This window comes from Lissotriton helveticus, chromosome 5_1, assembly GCF_964261635.1.
Source record: "Lissotriton helveticus chromosome 5_1, aLisHel1.1, whole genome shotgun sequence".
NCBI classification, from domain to species: domain Eukaryota; kingdom Metazoa; phylum Chordata; class Amphibia; order Caudata; family Salamandridae; genus Lissotriton; species Lissotriton helveticus.
This window is the reverse complement of record NC_136065.1, coordinates 1,106,141,787-1,106,155,820: the sequence shown is the minus strand read 5'-3', so window position 1 is coordinate 1,106,155,820 and position 14,034 is coordinate 1,106,141,787. Positions and strand designations below refer to the sequence as shown.

Here is a 14,034-nt window from a genome sequence, read left to right as displayed (position 1 = left end):
TTTACAGGCATCTAGGAGGTCATCTACTCTCCCTTTTTGTGTCAGGCATTGAAAGGCCTTTCCGAACTGCTGTTTGGGGATGCAGGATGATCCCACTTTAGCCAGTCTTTTTCTGATTGCGTAATTTTTGCAGGATGGAGCTAGCATGGGTATGTCAGTAGCTACCCTGTGGGTTCAGTGGGTGGCTATTCAAGCACTTTGGGGCTCCTGACGAAATATGAAAGATGAAGAAGGGCTGAGTCCTAGGTTTTTCTAAGGGCTATTGAACTTGTTTCCTAGAGCTGTGCATTATTTTCTTACTTGGAATCTGCAGTTAGTGTTAGGGGCTTTGACCGGTCCCTCATTTGAGCCCTTATATTTGGTTGATTTGAACATTTAAAACTTGTTTTCTGGCGGCCATTACTTCGGCTAGGCACTTAGGAGAGTTGGGGGCATTATCTTGTAAGTATCCTTTTTGTAAGGTGTATCAGAATAGGATTGTCTGGGTTCCGGTGCCTTCATTGTGCCGAAGTTCAATTCAGCCTTTCACATAAGCCAGAAGGTAATTTTTCCCAACTTTTGTCAGGAGCCTTCCTCAGACAAAGAGTGCAAATTGCATTGTTTGGACATGAGAAGGTCTTTAATATGGTGCCTGGATGTGATAAAGGAATTTTGTAAAGGATACGCTTTATTTGTGAATTATGGTCCTGCAAAGAAAGGTGAGAAGACATCTATGAAAACTTTGAGTAGAGGAATACTTTCTCTAGTTATGTGGGCATATGAGCTAAAGGGTATGATTACTCCGATGGGTATTCAGGGGCATTCTACATGCAGTATGACTGCAACAGTGGCTGAGTTGTAGGGCTGTGACATGGGCTACTCCTACTTTTGTTTGTCACTATAAGATTGCTGAGTTGGAACATCTCAATAAAGTTTGGGCAATAGAGGTTTGTTCTCTACGAGGGAAGATGTGTGTATGTATATGATCTGTGAGCTTTATTAAAGTTGAGTGTGTATGCGAATCATTTGTCCATTTTGATTTGCTTGTTTTGTCTTATTTGTTAAGAAGAAGGCGAGGTAATGTATTAATTACTTACGATAATGGTGTTACTGCTAGTCCTACTCCTGTGCCTTCCTTCAAGGTCCCTCCCGCCCTCCCAAAATGGAACAACTGAGTGTCTGGTTTGACCTAATTCATACAGGTGTAGCGGTGGTGGGCGGTGTGAGTAGGTGGCCTGGCATATGCTGTCCACTATTCTAGTGTGCACCTTGCACCAGTCCAAACAACCCTTATTGATGGCAGGTTTAAAGACAACCTATATAAAAAGCTATCCTTGTGGTAGCTGTGGAGAGCAGCCTTCAGGCTAAGTCTTGAAGGAATGTAAAGCAGCTTGTTTTACCAGTCTATAATCTCGTGAATGACCAAATGAAGGGAGAACTACACCAGGTATGTATATAAAATATATGTATTCATTCTAAACACATCCCTCTAGTCTCTTTGTGAGGCTGGAGGCACAAGTACATTCAGTAAACTTATTTAGCACACAGTAATTAGCACAATATACGTTGAGTCCTAGGGGCGTACCAAACCATATAGTAAGAAAGTGGTATAGGAACAATGACTGACATAGATACAAGGCCTAGAGCCTTTAGCACCGCTGAGGCCAACAGGAACCACCCAAGGCAGTGACACAGAGGACAGCCGCGACTCACCATTAACTTCCATAGGGAAAGTTGCGGTTGGAATTTTAAAGATTAAGGACATTTAGAAGAGGACTTGGAGCAAACCCCTTTAGAACTAGGAGGTTCTGGAGTCAACACCTATGGGAGCACTGAAGTACTCGAGTTATCTCACCCAGGGAAGCCGCGTGCATAGGTGTCTTTTCGTGTCAGGTTTCGTCGTCAAATTCAATGGAGGGCTGCTGCAAAGTGCTGCTGGCGTCCAAGTGGAAAGTGTCCGGGTGGATCCAAGGGTGGATCGGAGATGTGAAGAACCTGAAAGCAGAGGAGACAGAATCTGGGTCACTTGCCAGTGACCAGGAAGGCGATGAGAAGATGCCCATCGATGTCGGGTGATTTCAGGTGAAGAAAGTGAAGCTTGACTCTTCAGACACGTGGACCAGGAGGTTTTGAGGACAAATAGGAGCTGGATTCGAGCTGTCCCACAAAGGATGTCGAGTGCTGCTGTGTAGGTTTCAGGAGTGGACCCAACAAGCCTTGGCAACAGCAACCCATGCAGAAAGCAAAGACTGGCTTTGGTGCAGACCAGCAAGGTCTGAGGGGCTCACCTCTTGGTAGGGATTTGGGGCACAGCTGGAGCAACTAGGAAAATTCAAAGGAAAGAAGAGTTACCTTTGTGGGGACCCACCAGTTGACAGACCAGGGATCGCGAAGGGGCCTCAAGCAGAATTGCTAGACGCGGGCTCACAAAACACTTGTGGAGTGTACACCCACAATCTTTGGCACAGATGGTGCTTGGGGCTTAGACTACAAGTACCCTAATGCACAACTTTGGGAAAGCTCGGGAAGTTGATGCACTTGCAAATGTGCATGGTGTCCAGGAGTTCAGGTTCCATGTCACTTGTGAGGGCTGCGGATCTCAGCTTTGTTGGGATATTGTGTCGACCTCTGAGAAGTCTGGAAGTCCATGTCCTGAGTCACAAATACTTTGGGGTCTGGTGGAAGCTTCGGAAATGCAGACCGGCAAGATGCTTCTTGGTGCCTGTTTGAACAGGAGAGTCACTCCTTGACCACAAGGGAGATTCTTCTGTCTTCTAGTCATGTAGAATGTCGAAGTTCCAGGATATATGTTGCAGAGTTTTATCCAGGTGTAATCTGAAGTCCTAAGGACTGGGGTCCCATGCACCTCCCTGTGAGAGGAAACCTATTGTCCAGGCCTCCCCTCCCGGAGTTTCGTCCAGCAGCAGGAGGTCAGACCTGTGATCTGTGGCATCCATTTTGTGATGCCAGGGCTCTTTTAAACTATTACCAGTCAGACCAGTGTGTACATGTCTCTCCCTCTAGAAGGGTGGAAGTCTACCCCCGCCGCCAGGACTGGTGGGGGGGGTAGGATTCCAAAGTATTTGACACCAAACACGACATGTTTCCATGCAACCATTCCAAAGTTAGCTTTTACTGCGAGGGTATAATGCACTTAAGAGTATATGGTCTAGCTGCATCACAGAACAGCCTCGGAGAATAGGCTCTGAAAGCTGCAGAGGGGCCCAGCCCATGCCTGGGCACCCTCTCACACAAAATCAAGCACTCTGCCTTCAGGATTGATAAGGGCTGCCATAGGAGTGACTGATAGGTTTATATGTGTCAGTAATTAAAGGTAGATATTGGTAGCCTATATCTTAGTAAGGGTTGTATGAACCACCTTGCCCAAGCTGAAGAAGCAGACCTGCAGTGCCATTTTGGAATGCTTCCCAGGGTTGGCATAATACATGCTTCAGCCCCTGGTAGGCCTCTGGGGTACCTATGCACTTAGTACCTAAGGTACCATATACTAGGGACTCACACAGGTTACCCAGTGACCAATCTGGTGTGTACCTAAAGTACATGCAATCATTTTAGAGATGAAGCAGCTAGGCTAGGGTCCTGAATAGCAGGGCCCAAGCCAGACTAAAGGCGAGAAACAGTGAACCACCAGTGAACCACCAGCAAAAAGTGGGGGTAACCATAGTAAGCAGATCCGAATCTCCTACAGGGGGCACTTTTATTTTAGGAGGGGGTGGGTTTATTGGTGGCAATGGAACATAGGAGTAAGGCCATTATCATAAGTAAAGGATGCAATATAAAACCTTTGACCATTTATTTAGCCGATCAGGCCCCGGGGGGGTCGAGACCCACTAGACTTCAGGGATTTATTGTGTATAATAATTATGGGTAGTGATCCCTTGTGCAAGGGTAGATCCTTTTTTTGGGGGTGAACGTTTTGGCCATTTCTACCCCACTTGGCAGCATACCAGCCTTATATTTTTAGGCCATCTTCCCTCAAGGGGGGTAGAAGCCACTAGACCACCAGGGATTTTTCTGTATATGCAGCAAAATGTTTTGGGGAATGGTCTCTTGGGCAATGGTGGTTCGCCATTTGTGGGTGAATGTTTTGGCCATTTATGCCCCCCTTGTAGGCAGATCAGCCATATATTTGAGGCCCATATGCTCCAAGGAGCGCAGAAGTCACTAAACGACCAGGGATTTACTGTACATTGAGCAAAATATTGTGGGGAGCGACTCCTTAGGAAAGGGTCGCTCCCCTTTTGGGGGTGAATGTTTTGGCCATTTCTGCTCCCCTTGAGGGCAGATCAGCCATATATTTTTAGGCCCATCTACCCCAAGGGGGTGCCAAAGCCACTAGACCACCAGGGATTTTATTTTATATAGCGCAAAATTGGGCAAGAGTTCTTCCCATTTTGGGGGTGAATATTTTGGCTGTTTCTGCTCCCACTGAGGGCAAATTGGCCCTGTATTTTTAGACTTATGTTGCCCCAAGGGGGGCAGAAGCCGCCAGACCACCAGGGAAAAGTTGAATGTGAAATGCAGTTCAGCTAATGGTCTGCTTGTTTTGTCATCATTTGTGATCGTAATGTTTTTTTTCGCCTTTTTATTTTAGTGCAAACCTTTTGTTTTACTCTGGTATAACTTGTGCTTGCAGTTTCGGCACTGTTAGAGTTGCAGGTTGAGTAGTTCCAAGTGTTTGGTAAGGAAACATATTTTTCATACTCTTTACTCCAAATGAGTATCAATGACCTGCATGAATGTGTTTTTTTGAAAATCCTGTAATAATAGCAGCCTATTTAGCTTCTATTTGAATATGTGTGAAATGGTTCTTGTAATTGTGCACAATGTGTATTGTGTTGCCTTGTATGAAATTTTCTTTTGTTTTCATGGGATTCTGGGTAGGAAAACATTAGGGTATCCATGCAAGCCACACATCCTTGAACTCCGATGGGTGTCTAATTTTCATAAATGTCTGGGTTTGGTAGGTTTCACTAGATGGCCGCTGAGCCCAGGACTAAAAACGCAGGTGCCCGCCTTACAAAGCCAGGTCGATTTGTGATAGATAATTTTGATTCCAGGACTTTCTATTACAGAAATGTGAGGAAAATGTGTTTGTTTGACAAGGTTTCAGTTTTGCAAGGTACTCTGGGTGACAGAACCTGGTGAGAGCCACACGGGTCACCTCATCCTGGAATCCGGCGGATGTTTAGTTTTTAAAAATATACAGGTTTGCTAGGTTTACCTGGGTGCCGGCTGAGCTAGGGCACAAAATCCACAGCTAGGCAAGCTTGCAAAAAAAAGGTCAGCTTTCTGTGGAAAAAGGTGATGTGTCCATATTGCGTTTTGGGCAGTTTCCTGTCACAGGTACTAGGCCTACCCACACAAGTGATGTACTATTTTTATTGGGAAACATGGGAGAGCACAGAACAGTAGAACAAGTGTTATTCCCCATTGTCTTTCTATGCATTTCTGCCTTGCAAATGTGAGACAATGTGTAAAAAAGAAGCCATTTTGAAAAAGGTCCTCTAATTCACATGTAAGTATGGGTACAAAAAAATTCAGAGATGCGCAAATAACCATTGCTTTTAACCTCCATATCTTGTTACAATGTTGGAAATAAATAGTTTTTCTTGATACCTATTTTTCATTCTTTATATTTCACCAAATCAATTGCTGTATAACCGAAATACAATGAAATAATATTGCAAGGTGCAGCTCAGTTACTGGATCTGGATACCTCAGGTTCTTGGTGAATCTAGAAGCCTAATCTATTTCCGCAACCATAAGTGTCCGGCGGACATAACAGTATATCGCTTTCAAAAATCTGTCATAGTTCAGAATACATTAAAGGAGAAAATGTAGGCCCAAATGGCAGTTATTTTTCAACTCAATTTCAAAATTTTATAATTTCAACTGTTATTCTCTATAGTAAATGGCCCCTTGCTGAATCCAGTATTGTGTCTACTTTTCAGAAATATATAGCTTTCCAGGATCCATTATTGGTTTCACACCTATTTCTACCACTAGCTGGAAGGAGGATGAAAGCACAAAATATAGAAAAAATAGGATAATTCCCAGTAAAATGCCAAAACTGTGTTGAAAATCCTGTTTTTCTAACAAAAGTCTGCTTATTCCTGAAAGCTGGGAAGATGAAGGTTAAACAGATGCTTTCTTCTGCATTACTTTTTTCCCATTTTAGCTCTATTTTGGCTAATTTCTTGGTACCCTTCAGGGGAATCCACAAACCCTGGGTACCTTTACAATCCTCAGGATGTTGAAAAAACGGACACAAATTTGGCATGGATACCTTATGTGGACAAAATGTTACAGGGGCCTAAGCGCGAACTACCCTAAATAGCCCAAAATAAAGGCGTGGGAAGAGAGGGGAAAAGGCCTGGCAGTGAAGGGGTTAACACACCTGTCTCTAAGGTGGGAGGCCTTATTTTAATGGACTGTTCCTTTAAATATCACTGTTCAGATAAATTCCTAACTTTGGCACCCTTGTATTTCAATTAGAGCATTCTCACCTTTCCATAACACATGGGCTGTGGCTTAGTTTACACACATTCTAGGGCATACATTTTCTACTGGCAAGAAAATCAGAAAATGAAACAAGTTGTTAAATTTTGCAGCCCACATATAAATTTTATCTGCTCATGATCAGATGGAAAATACATTTATGAGGGCTTTAAGAAAACGATATGCGTTGGTGAAAATCACTGCCTCGGCTGTATTTTATTTCCCACATCCCCGATTGCCTCCATCTCTGCCTAATAAAATCTATGCCACTCTCATCTCAAACTTTTATGTAACCTAAGATCTCCCAATATTCTATGATGTAAAACACCTCCGTAATCTCAAAAGATAAAAAAAAACAATGTTTATGATATCTTCGCAAATGTCGCTGCAACATTTTGCTCCGCTTCCCAGTCATTGATTTAAAAGAGCTGTGTTGTGGCGGCGGGGCTACAAGAGATGCATTTTATGAGAGACCAGAACACTCAGTCACGCGGCTGCTTTATGCAAAGTTGTCAACAAGAAAGAGTGCCTGGTGCAGCAGTCTTTTCCCAAATCTGCTTTCTGATTAGAAAATCTATCAGCCCCAGGTGCCATAATTCTAACGTCTTCTGTTGAGCAAAACTTTGCCCTTAAGCCAAAATGGAAGTAGATACATCACGCCACAGCACAGCTGCTCGACTCTTGCAACCGTGCCTACTCCGCGCAACATGTTCCACACAACACATAAAACTTTCATGCCGTGCCCGCGCGGGGACTAGTCGGCCGCCCTGGCTTGCAAATGCAGGAGCCATTCGTGCAGCTTTAAGCTACCGCAGATGGAAACAGCCCCAGATCAAAAGGCCTTTTAGTCCTCCTCTCGCCAGTCGTTTTACGGTTCCATCAAAGATTTAAGCTTTACATCTCTTTGACAGTTGTCTAAGTCGATCAAACGATGGATTTCCATTTTGATTTTATTTCCTTTCCTGGTAAACCACACCAACAGCGATTTCTTTTAAAACCAGGAAAGTCACTCAGGCCCTTCCCAGGGGAACAGTAGCTGAAACAACACACCTGTTTCACACTACAGATATACACCACAGGCCGACATCACTGAAGTACATATTGACAGTATCATGAAATAAATGCAATATATTGAACAGCGAGAAGCAGAGCTTAAGACAAGTTAGATCCCAGACACCAATAAAACGTGAAGCGAATTGCTCACCTTTTGATCAAGGCTGTAGGCTAGAATCCAGTCCTCCTGCTTGGGGTGGAAGAGCAGGCTCTGGATGTAGAAATTCAGCCGGTACTTTTGATAGGTGGCCCCCTCGTCTGAGCTGATCAAGATGCTGCTCTCAATCTCTGGGTCACTGAGGAGCATTATCTAAAAAGGGTACATGGGAACAAAAAAGACAATTACAAATGTGCCACTGGAATATAAATATGCCATCCCTGGCATGCAGCCATCACTTCCAACCAACACATCACCAGGGATCTCATGTTACTTTCAGCAAGGTTTCTGTGTGTATAAATGCATACAATTAAACAGCATACTTGGCTGGGTCTATATGCATAACTAGGCAACATGAAAATATCACTAGAAAATTAAAAAAGAGAAAGATACATAAGAAAGTGATGAGCCCAAAATTAGTACAAACCAGCAAGGAGAAATCACTTATGTCCTTCAGCTTAATTAACTGTAGCAGAATGCTCGATGCTATAAGGGTACTCAATCAAGCACATATATTCACAAATAGTTGACAATTCTTAATGAAAATAAAGTAATGCGACATGAATATCTAGTGGATAAGTTGCTGCTTTCTTTTGCACTGCTCTCTAATTATTTGAAGCGCTCCGATACCTTCCGGTCAGGCTAGCGCCATATAAAACTTCCTAAATAAAAAATAAAATAAAAATGATGTAATCAAGGCGAAGGTGACCAGCCACAAGCTGGGACTGTGGTGGGCCAATGGAAAGAGGCAGAGCCTCTGATGCAGCTTCACGGTTTGCATCATCAGTTGTGGGGTGTTGTAGTTAGTGGCAGGTTCCACCTCTGGGCATTTCCTAGCATGTTATACATGGTTGTGCGGTGTTTGAGCAGTGTACAGTCAGAGATGTTGCTTCATGTGATGGGTGCACTGCCCTGATGGAGTAAGGTTGAGCTTTCCATCAGGCCTGGGAGGAGGGTACTCTGCTACCCCTGCAAGCGGGGGCATTTGTGTTGTGGAGGAAGTCACACCCCAGTGGTTACCACGCACTGGCTGATTGCACTGTGAGGTGCTTCACACGCACCATGGAGCAGCAGACCTGCTCTATTTGTTGGTTTGTGTGTATAAAGTCTTCCAAGGGATAGAAGCATGGGGTGTGTCAGGATGGGTGATGAGGGCATTGCATTTTTTTTAAAGGTAGATAGTTGCCTTTTGGGGCTGTTGTGGAGAGAGGGAGTGCTTGATAAGGCCCTTTTGAGCAGGATACAAAGACAAAGAAACATTGACAACAGAGAGCATATAGATGAAATGCAGAAAAGTATCTTAATTGTCAATGTGTATATCCATCTCCAAATAGTGAAACTTTTAGTATGACCTATACATAGGACCCAAAACTCAGAGATAAATACATTTTAACAGTCGCTAAGGAGAAGAATGGATTAGTCATCGACGTTTCGGTCTTCTTTGTAACAAATCATTGAAACCATCTTCAGGACAAATTTAATTCTTATATAGAATCTTGACCCCTTGATCAACAGAGTGTAAGTTGAAAGCTAACTGGTATTCACATAAGAGGTATCTCCAGTATCAGGAGAGAACAAATGAATTAGCTTGCTTAACCTCTTGCTTTCCATAAAGAAAATGAATTCTTATTAATGCACCCACAGCATTTGTCTCACAGTTGCATTAGAAGTTCTGGTAATATACAAATTGACGATCAAGATACCTTTCTGCATTTAATCTATATGCTATCTGTTGTCATTGTTAGTTAAACTTTGTTATTGCACTTTATGTACCCCTATTCGTTTGGTTTCTTTAGTCAATGTCATTGTTTTGTAAATGTAACAATATTTAAAATATATTTTTCTACAATTCATCACCTGATCATTGTAATTAATTCACTAATTGGTTTGATATAACTTTGAATTGCTCTTTTGAGTGTTATTAGATAAAACTTCATAAAGATATATTCAGAATCTTTATAATAATTTTTAGTTTTCAATAAATCCCTTGTATGCAGCTTTACCTTTCTAATTTCACTACCCAAGCCCACAAGGGTCGATTGGGTTGTCCAACTACCTGTCACATCTTTCTAAAAGTGACATTTCTAAAATAGTAATGTTAAATCCAGCTTTGCGAGAAAATAGGATTTATCATTATCATTCCAATGCTATTAAACAATGCAGAGTTACTCCTTCTTAATCAGGAATTACAGTGTATACGTTTATAAGGAAGTCCCAATGTTTACCTCTAAGATTGGTAGGCCTCACAGTACTGAAAAAATAATTTTGGTGTTTTTTACTACCAGGACATGTAAAATGTAAAGATACACAGCTTATCTTTTACTCACACAGAACCCTGCCCTATGGGCTTCCTAGGGCCTAGTTTATGGGTGAATTATATGTAAAATAAGGGGAGTTTAAGGCTTGGCAAGGGGTTTCAAATGGCAAGTCAACATGGCAGTGTAAACAGCGTACACAAACTCTGCAGTGACAGGCCTGAGAAATGTGTGAGAGCTTCTTGTATGAGTGGTACAGCCAGTGCTGCAGGCCCCCGCAAGCTGCATTCAGTTAACAGGCCATGGGCACATGTAGTACCCTCTACTGGGGACTTACAGATAAATCACATATTCCAATTGAAGTTAAGTCAACAAATCATGGTTAGGTGAGAAGCACTTGCACGTTGGCACTGGTTGGCAGTAGTAAAGGACTCTAAGTCCTAAGTCCTACAGAAATAATACAGCAAGAAGTGGAGGAAAGCTGGCAAAAAGGTTTGGGAAACACCACCCTAAGGTCGTCAGGTCTACACATATTTAATGAATGGAACATCTTTATAAGAATCAATTTTGACATGAGCTCATCCACACACATCCTACCACTGAAAAACTCTGAGAAACGAGATTCCTTCTCAATTATCTCCCCTAATTGCCTGGAAGCCAAAAAAAATAACCAACACCTACTATTTACTTTCAAGATGGCATAACTGGTAAAATCATTAGAAGAACTTCTTTGTATTTTTCCATTCCCAGCACTACTTGATCATTGCCTCCTTAAGTCAGAGTTCATCAGAGTTACGGTGTCTGATCTGACCAGTAGAAAGCGTCTCAAATTTCAAAAAGAGCCTGCATGTCTGGGGATCCTTTAGCAGCCTTCAGAGGTTACAGGATCATCATGCAAAAAATGACAAGTAAGGAATGGTGCAAACACACAAATCAGGTGCACATGAACGTTGTCTCGTCCACAGAGCCTGGCAGTGTCAGCTCTGCTTTTGCCAATGCTCGATTTTAATGGAAACATTGTTTTTTTCCAATAAGAAGAAAATGTAAGTTGAAAATACATATTGGTTGGCAGACGTCTGAGCAGTACAGATTAAGATGGAGATTTTTGAGGGAGATTTTAAAAAGCACTGTTTTCTAAACGTTTCTCACTCATTAGCATGTATCAGCAAAGTGCCGGGCTTCACTAGTTGGACATTGGTTTGACTTCTGGGGCCTTTATCAGTCTAGGAAAAATTATTTTAAGTGTAATGATATCCCTTGCTCCCTTGCAAAGAGTTTCAGCTCCACTCTTTCATGCATCTATTGCATCTGTTTAAAAACAGAGGATCCGTTGCAGTAGGAAAATGAACATATACAGGTTCTATCAAGAACGCGATTGGTTCCAAGATGGAAGAATGAAGTAGGTGTCAAAAACACAGGAAAGCAACAATAAGAAAGTGTAAATGGTTCAACAGCAAAACATTAGCACAATCATACTTGCATTACAAAGTCAAAAAACATTGGCTAAGCGAATGTGGTTTGGGATCAGCCGCAGCCCGTGCAGGTAAGAGCAGTGGGGCTGTGGGGCCTGGGTGTGTGTGTGGGGGGAATGGGATTTGGACAGACGACAAGGGAAAATCATTTATTTATTTAATTTTGCCTCGTGGTCGTTTGTCGAATTCCACCCCAACCCAGCCTCACCTCTCTTACCTGCATGGGCCACGGCTGTTTGGAATTTATTGTCATTTACTGCCTACTCGCACTGACTTTCCAGTGTTTGCCTGCAGCTAGAAACAGCCATGTGCATTTGGCAGGAGCATCATGGCAGGGTAGAAAACCCACCAGTTTAGCTCAATGTGTGAGCAGCAAGGCGTTAAGGTGGCTGGGTCCTGCCGGTGCTCAGCACCAGCAGTTCTAAAAAGCTGTTGCCCTCAACCTCTGGGTGAAAAGTAAATCTTAATTCTGCAGCAGTACCACCCTTTACTGCCTGTGATGTGACTTCAAAGAGACTCATTATAGTACTTTCAGTCTCATCATGTCAGAACTGAAGTATTTTCAATGTTATATACAACAAAGCCATAGTCGTTGCTTATTTATCTTATACAACTAGCAACCATTGACAAAGCCACAGTCTTGGCTTGTTGTAGGTGTAATGCTACTTGTTGTATTATATATCTGTATGCAAGGACAGAAGCAGCACAATACCAGTCGGGCGCAGTGGCTGCTTCTCTGCGATAGTGGGAGGGGCGGGGCTGAGGTATGGGAGGGGGAGGAGGAGTGCTAACAGCACTCCACTCCCTAAGTAAGTATATGTGTTTAGGCTGGCCTCAGGCCAACTAAAAGATATATGTGTACTTAGGTTTTGTCCAGCCCAGCTGCATTGACCTGCCGGGCTGGAGAAACCCCAAAGACTGCCTGGTCTGAGCAAGGCATCTTTTCTGACTGCTCAGACCAATCCATGTGCTGCTCTGTAATGCGGGGATTGGACAGGGAGTCTGTCCCAGGGGCTACTGGGACCAGCAGACAGGAAGAGTAGAGGCGGCATGAGGAGGCGCGATGCTGGAGCGGCTGGCGGCAAAAGGTAAGGTTAATTTTTTTATATTCAAACCCTCTCTCCCTCTCCCCTTCCCCCACGCAACCCCACTTACCCCGCGACTATTTGTTCATAGCGGCCACCGCTCGTCGGGCAGAACAATATGCTAAGCACAGATTTTTAGCTTATGTGTTTTTAAACCACGCCCATAATCACATCGATCACACCCCCTTTTCGAGACGCCCAGTTAGTTTATCCCACATAAAGCCCTGTACACATGCTAATCGAAGGTGATGAGTACATCGTATTTAACTTTCGTACCAAAGTCCTCCAAGAGCTTCCTCCTTTAATTTCCTCTGCTAAGATCCCAGCCATAAATGGTGGACACAAAGGCGTGTTACCCATGAAAGAGGAAGTTTGCAGGGAAGGACGGCCCTCCCTCCCATCTCTCTGCCAGATCAAAGCTGTAGACATGCTCGCAACCTTCCTTTTTAAACAGCACAACACAAAATGTCGACTTTCAAAATATGGACACGACCCAAGACCGGCATTATGCCCTAATACAAAATCCTAGGAACTATTGAAGACGATATTTTCTCTGACATTTTGTGTTTTTTTTCTAACGCCCTGAAGAAGCCCCAGGCTGGCAGGCCATGTAAGGGGGCGAAACACGTGTTGGCTGTTCCTCCACTCACTCTCGAGGAGAGAGTGATCACTCTTTCATAAAGAATTCACACCAAAACCAGTGCGTGATTAGATTTTTTTCCGAAAAATCGATATAACCATCCTTGCCCAGACATTCCTGTTGAACTCCCTACTCTCTGACCACTGAGGGAAGTGGATAATGGAACAGTGTCCATGTCCCTGGAAAAGGGGATCATCATGGTGCATATTGAGAGTAGTCCTGAATTCAACCGAGTATTGCCTTCCTACTGGAACATATTAAAGAGTTCTTACTCATAATTTCACATGGACCGCGGTTGTTGTCACAAGTTAATGGGGGACAATATGTGTAAATCAAGCCTGCAAGAAAATGGGTTATTAGATGGGGATGGTTTGAGTTCTTCCCAAATAATAAATCTAAGATCCTGGTAGATCCATAGCAGAAGTTCAGTAAATAACTGTGAGTTCAAACCCTGGTAGTTATGGCAGAGAGCAGACATGCTTAACTTGTGGAAAAGTTTGTAAAGTATTTAGCATTACCAAAGCAGTTAACAAGTCAAAAAACAACAACACAAATCCCACAACCAATTTTGAGAAATGTTTAATTACAAAAATGACATAAAAACAAGTAAAATCCAATAAGATGAACCAGAGGTATCATTTTGTTTAATTTTGTGGTAAAAAAGAACAAGGAAAAAGTAAAACACCAATCAGAAGACACTGGTCAATGGTTGAACTGGATCTGAGCATAATTTCAGGCCAAATGCCATGGAGCTGAGATTGGAAATCGCAAGCGGGTCTTCCAGGTCAAAATATTTACCTTCGGACTTTTTTTTTGAAAGTCGGGTAGCCATTGTGGAAGGTTCTGGCTGAAGCTGTTGTTTTCTGTGAGA

General features: G+C 43.0%; 1 protein-coding gene across 1 annotated transcript in view; it reads right to left on the bottom strand.

Annotated features, from left to right (window-relative positions):
• LOC144753513 (VPS10 domain-containing receptor SorCS3-like) overlaps positions 1-14,034 on the bottom strand; it is a 2,605,581-nt gene that overhangs the window by 1,378,142 nt on the left and 1,213,405 nt on the right. Inside the window, exon 4 of the mRNA XM_078641177.1 lies at positions 7,706-7,864. Coding sequence (XP_078497303.1) covers positions 7,706-7,864 — 159 coding nt within the window. The remainder of the gene's footprint in view (positions 1-7,705; positions 7,865-14,034) is intronic.